General features: G+C 30.8%; 1 protein-coding gene across 1 annotated transcript; it reads right to left on the bottom strand.

Annotated features, from left to right (window-relative positions):
• Positions 1-2,569: 2,569 nt before the first annotated feature.
• On the bottom strand, positions 2,570-5,786 carry LOC125852796 (uncharacterized). The gene is made up of 3 exons (XM_049532479.1): positions 5,748-5,786; positions 3,140-3,244; positions 2,570-3,088 (listed from the first exon to the last, which is right to left on the bottom strand). Exons 1-3 carry the CDS (start codon positions 5,784-5,786, stop codon positions 2,570-2,572), a joined length of 663 nt encoding a protein of 220 aa, XP_049388436.1.
• Positions 5,787-6,496: the final 710 nt, after the last annotated feature.

Genomic DNA, 6,496 nt, shown 5'->3' on the forward strand with positions numbered 1-6,496 from the left:
CTTTTGCAAAGCTTGAAATCTCCTAAAAACAATATCCAAAATAAGAAGAAAAAAAGAAGGTGGTGTAAGAAACAAGTATCCCAAGCATATAGAAGAACTTTAACTTTCTAGTACAATGTCTTGTATATGTGAATATGAATGTACTTTGATCAAATCAACCTACATCTATTATAGGAAAAAATATTAAACATCAAAGTAAAATATGAATTAAAAGATTGAGTAATCTCATAATGTCAACATTTATTATGGAAAAAAATGTTAAACCTCAAATTAAAATATGATTAGAATAAGTAATCTCATAATGTCAACATTTATTATGGAAAAAACTGTTAATTAAACCTCAAATTTAAATGTTAATAGATTAAGTAATATCATAATTACACTTTTTTTATTCTTAAAAAGTAAATTTAATTCTTCATTAATTGATAAAATCTTGTATGTGTGAATATACGAATAGACTCGGATTAGATCAACCTATGATCCAGGAGTTCCATGTGAAAGGTCTCTCACTCAATGGATCAAAGGTTCAACGGGGATAATAGGTTGATGACTCCCAAGAGCTCTTAACGGCAGAGTCGTTTGGCACCTCGATGTCGACTCATCTCATCTTGAGGTTAAAGAAGGTATCAAAGTTCGGATGTTCGCTGATTGAATAACTTAAGTCTTCACTAATCGAAACTTATTTATGTGAATACGTATGTATGCAGATCAAATCAGCCTACATCTTTTATATACATTTTTACTAACCTCAAAAGTAAAATTTAAATAGATGAAGGAGTTGTTGTTTAATCTGTATTACTAAAATATTTAGAACAATAACTTTGGAGAACTTCGTAAGAAATATCAAAGTTTAAAGTATATTTTAAAAATCAGAAAGTTAAAACCAATAAAGAAAATATAATCTGCAACAAATCAGAAACAACATTGAAAAGAAGAAAATGGAGACCCTTGAATGCACGGTGTGTCCTTAAGAAAATTCTTCCCCTCAAGTAACCAAACTTAATGAAATATATCCTCCTATAATAGCAGATTTTACTCACGGGTGTATTGGTACGTTAAACCACAGTATCAGATAACCACTCAACGACAGTAAAGTACAATAGTACTTTTTTATGTCGAATAGGAAGAAGTTCTGAAAATTTGTTATTCAAAAAATCAGAGGAAACCCCTCTATTTATAGACAACAAAGGGTAGTATGCATTATCAAAAAGGTCATAACCCTTTTGAAAAGTCACAACCTTTCGTAAAAGTCACAACTTTTTTGAAAAGTCACAACCCTTCGGAAAAGTCAAAACCAGTCAGAAAAAGTCGCAACTCTTCAGAAAAATCAGAACTCTTTGAAAAAGTCACAAAACTTCAGAAAAGTCACAACCCTTCATTTTTCCTTCACACCTTTTAAAACCGAACAATAATATTTTACTTTTATGCCTCTTAAAAACTAAATTTAATTCTTCATTAATGGAAAAAAAGATCATAAACAATAAGGCTTGACTTTGATATCTGGAAATAATAAAAGAACTTATTTGATGTAGTCAAGATCTTTACATTTTGAATGGTTTAACTCCTAAATTCTCAATCACATGTACATATATAATATTTAGAGAGCGTTTTCTTCAATTTACTCAATTATATCCTTTTTCCTATGTCAAGCATGTGGAATTTTCTTTTGATATATCTGGTGGTGAAATTGGAACGCATGATCTCTACTATGATCATCTCATCTAAAAGCATAATGTGTTAAAAAGAATATAAAATTATTTAATTAGTTATGTTTTCACCATTCGGAGAAGGAAATCCAAACTGCTGGACTAATAAATCAAATAGGAAACTGAAGACAACTTTCCTGTATGAATCGATATTATTCCATTTCAAATTCTTCCCGATGCCTCCGAAGGAAAATCTCTAATTTGGATCCCAAATTGATGGGATAGTGTGAGATTAAAGCCTATGATTGGAATCTTACTGATAGAATTTACAAACTAGCATTGTCTGACACTATAAGCAGACGCAGATCTAGAATTTAAATTCGATGAGTTTTATCTTTAAATTTCTTAACTCGCTACATCTCAAAATTATTTGTTTAGATTAAAATTTTGTTGACATTTTGATGGACTAATACACAACCCACGTAGTCTGGCTGAACACATTTAATTTCACGTTCATAGGAGCCACTGCTTGTCTGATTAACTTCACAAGCAGTTGAGACAATCGACAGATCCAACTATTAATATTTAATATATATTTTTTCTTTAAAATATTTTTTCACTCACCAACTGAACAACAATAAATCATAATCCAGGAAAAAAAATATAAAAAGTAAAATAAAACACACTGTAAGGGTATAATAAAAACGATAAAAGTTAAAATGTTTCCAAAGCAAGAAAGATGTCAGATTCTACTTGAATAAGAGTACATGAAAAAGAAACAATGTCAAAATATTGCAAATATTTTGCAAATATTGCAGCAAACACAAGTTGTCTGACCGATCATCAACTTGAGATAACTAATCACGAGAAATAAGTTATCTCATGATCATAACTCTTTCAATAGGTTCCAAGACAATTTATCCTTATGCTTTCAATAATTTTAAGAAACACTCTTCTTTGATCTCATACTGATACAATTCCTTCTGATCATCTAGTTTTGGTTCTCCCATAAACAGATCCATATTATGAACTGAGTAGCCAACCTTGCTCTCAATAACAATTTTAACATCACGAACACATATGGTAGCCTTGACTTCTATTTGTATGATTCCATGAGTTCGCGTTATGACAAAGATAAGAAACTTGTCATTACGATTGAGCACCATACGAAGAACTGAACCATCACCAATCTTGAGAAACGATAAGGGTTTGTCCTCGTCCAGAAATTTCCCATCATGAATGAGAGAGAATTCGCCTATGTTTGTTCCTTGTTTAGCAGCAATCCAAAATTTGACATCCTGGATAGTATCATAACTCTTCGAATAAACAATAATGATATCTTCAGGATAGGATCTCCTTACAAATAATGTGATCACTGGGGCTGTATCTTCTACAACAGCATGAAGGGTGGAGTTTTTGCAAATGCCATAATCGACTAACTTCTGTCAATCCATTAGAATATTATCTTCTGAAAACATTTGTTGATGAGATACCGGCATGCCTTCCTTATCATATAGCAAAGCTTTGACATCGCCAACGCTATCTAACTCGTTAACGTTTAACTTGACTGTTTTAGTAATTCCCATAAATATACCTATCTGCAAGAGGATACCAAAACAGATAAAAGAAAAATATGGTCATAATGGTGCAATCTTTTAACGAATATTAAATGATGTTAGCAATAATAAACACCATCCAACAGAAACACTAAAAACAACAAATCAAATAGTGGAGATTGTAGTGCATGTTTTGGATCGAAGGTAGTGAGATAAGGCAGAACTTCGAAAAAAATTCAACTATAAACTTAAAAGTCTTTCTCCCAAAGATAAGATTACTACTCCAACAATGTCTTGCCTGTCAACTAATCAAATACACCAGCTAAATATGTCAACAAACTAAGAATAATCAATTAAGTATAGATGTTTTAATATTTACACACTCTTAACTCGTTAAGTCAACGAATTTACATAATAGATACATGATCTTCTTGAACCTTGTTTGGTGTTAATGATTCAAATTAAATTCCACAATACGCATTAAGTATATGCATTTCTCGCCAATCCAATTAGTAGTATCTATGTTGTTTTCCACTCCTCTTTCACAAATTTTCTCTTCCAATTTCTACCATTTCGTGTTCCCCAGTCTAATTTCTCCTCTAATAACATTTTCAAGTTGCAGCTCTCCACTTTTTCATGAAGGTGTACTAATATCTATGGATTATCTGTAACTCTTAGCACAATGTGTCATGCAACCTAGCACTCGTTCGATTGGGTATTGTGAGTTGATAATTGGGAAAACCAATGATAATAAAGGAGAATAAAGGAAAAATTCAGATAAGGATAATAGTAAGATAGATATTCTTCATAATTCATCATCGATTAAAACAATTTTTCTTTTGACAGAGTATTATGGTAGATTTGCTCAGTATCAAAAATCAATTAAGCAATCTTCTTCAATTACTACCTTTGCTAGTATGGAAAAGCATGTATTATTACCTCTTCAAACAATTGATTTATTGATTCAGGAACCACAAATCACATGACATGTAACCCTCATATTTTTTCTAACTTCCGGCTAAACAAAGTATTGTATCCAATTATTGTATTTGAAGGATCAACTTATACCAATGTTGGATTTGAACTATTAAATCAACCTCCTTTATTACCCTGTCATTTGTCTTAAGTCTCCAGCAATTAAACTTTAATTTGAGTTTTACGTTAGTAAGCTAAGCATGCAAGAGATCTTAATTGTCTCATTTCATGACCTTGGAACGAATCAGGTTAATTGTAAAATAATTGAATTAAGAAGAATCATATGGGAAAAAATATTTAATGATAACGAATCAGAAGATATATTAAACCAACAATGGTATGAAATAGACCTACATGATTTAGAGTACGAAAGAATAGAATGGTACGATTTAGAAATAAATTCAGACTAAAATGAACTACGAATATTTACAATATCATTGTATCTTGAGATTAAATTACCCATAAAGCCTATCCATTACTCTCAATCTAAGACCCTAGAAATCTCCATTAATTGTAAAGAAATCACCAAATCTTAAAGGATGGCAACCTGTATTACAATAATATTTTATGTGACTGCAACGATTAGGGAACCCTCTTGTCTAGCATAGCTTTCGAGAAGGAAATCTAATGGCAAAGGAGGGGACTAAGTTAAAACTGGACAGATCCTTTTTGTTGTTAGCAATTCCTCCGTTGTTTGCAGTGAAGAAGTTGAAAGCAGATAGAGCAGGAACTTCTTTTGCTTGGCATTTGAAGCCATCTAGTATTAGTTAATATTGTAATCAACCTCTATCATTCGTCTAAATACTATCAACAACCATGTTCTGTCACTATCTTGTAATGATGCATATTAAAATATAATATATTAATTCCTTTTGTACCAAAAAAAAAGAGAAGTTATTCTCTCCAATTCCTTTCACAATTACAAAGAAGTAACACCTATAGTAAAATGAAAAGTTCAACCTAAACATAATTGAACAGTAAAATAATGAGGCAAATAGATTCTTTTTTTTCATGCACTATGATAAAATTGAAGATACAGAAGTACTACAATAAAGGGGAAAAAATAAAAGGCATAATATGTTTGATCAAAAAAATTAGAATTAGTTTCATTGAGAGGCCAAAAATGCAGAAGTTCTTAATTCTAAATCTCAGGTTGGATTATGAAACATACTCCATTTACTCATACTCAACATTGATATTTTAGGACAAAGTCATAAATACTTAAAAAGGAAATCATTAAATATAATCCCTGTCATTTCTAGAGGTTTACTGTTCTTGACCATCCTCTCTATTCGTATCGAACCCTAGTAGCTTTCACTCAAACCCTACATACGACTAAATTCAAATGGGCTCACCCTGGATCTCACCTACTATATGTGATATCTAATACCATCATTTTAGTATAAAATTAACCCTAGGATTAACTATCACCATAAATGCGGAATAACATTAACCCTAAGAAAAATTTCTTATCACACCAAGCAAACGATCTGTGGCTATTATCTCATTGGTTAAATCTTCATACACACACAAAAAATCACAAATTACTTAGTAAAAAAAGGGAGCTAACCTCTTCTTTTTCTTCATTAGCAGTTCGCAAGCGCTTCATTCTTTTGCAAATATTCTTGAATTCTTCTAAAAAATTACACAAAAAGTAATAGAGAAAATAAGAAGAAAAAAATGAAATGGTCAAAGAGTTGAATTTATGCAGTCTCTTAATAACAATATTACATGAATTTAAACTTTGACTTAATGTCCTAGATGGTCAAAAAACTTATGGTTAATGGTCATTATAGTCATTAAACTTTGTTTTTTCTTCCAAAAGTCTCACCAATTTGGGTAGTGAGCTTACATGATTATTTTAGTTGAAAATACATTTTTCATACCTCCAGGGAGCTACTCAAAAGTTTGAGAGGAATTAGAACGAGCCAAATTGTTCAACATATTGTGTTCCATTCTTTAGGTTTTAAGGGTGCCTTTCATAACACTGTGAGGATATAAATGTACTCGGATCAGATCAACCTACAATAATTATAGAAAAATATAGTAAACCTCATTGTAAAATGTGAATAGATTAAGTGATCTCACAGTGCTATACTTTTATACCTTTTTAAAACTAAATTTAATTTTCATCAATGGGAAAAAATTAATCATAAGCAATAAAGCATGACATTGATATCTTGAAATATTAAAACAACTTATTATGATGTATTTCAATATCTTCACATTTTACACGGTTTAATTAACTCCTAAATTCTCAATCATAACCATCTATCATACATAGAAAGTGTACACTTTTAATCACATAATTAAAAGGGT

Source organism: Solanum stenotomum, unplaced genomic scaffold (genome assembly GCF_019186545.1).
Source record: "Solanum stenotomum isolate F172 unplaced genomic scaffold, ASM1918654v1 scaffold5612, whole genome shotgun sequence".
Classification (NCBI taxonomy): Eukaryota; Viridiplantae; Streptophyta; class Magnoliopsida; order Solanales; family Solanaceae; genus Solanum; species Solanum stenotomum.

Coding starts and splice junctions, on each gene's coding strand:
- LOC125852796 (XM_049532479.1), bottom strand. CDS start 5,786: ATGAAGCGCTTGCGAACTGCTAATGAAGAAAAAGAAGAG. Junction 3,245..5,747: donor CTAATGAAGAAAAAGAAGAG/GTTAGCTCCCTT, acceptor ATCCTCTTGCAG/ATAGGTATATTTATGGGAAT. Junction 3,089..3,139: donor ATGATAAGGAAGGCATGCCG/GTATCTCATCAA, acceptor ATGGATTGACAG/AAGTTAGTCGATTATGGCAT.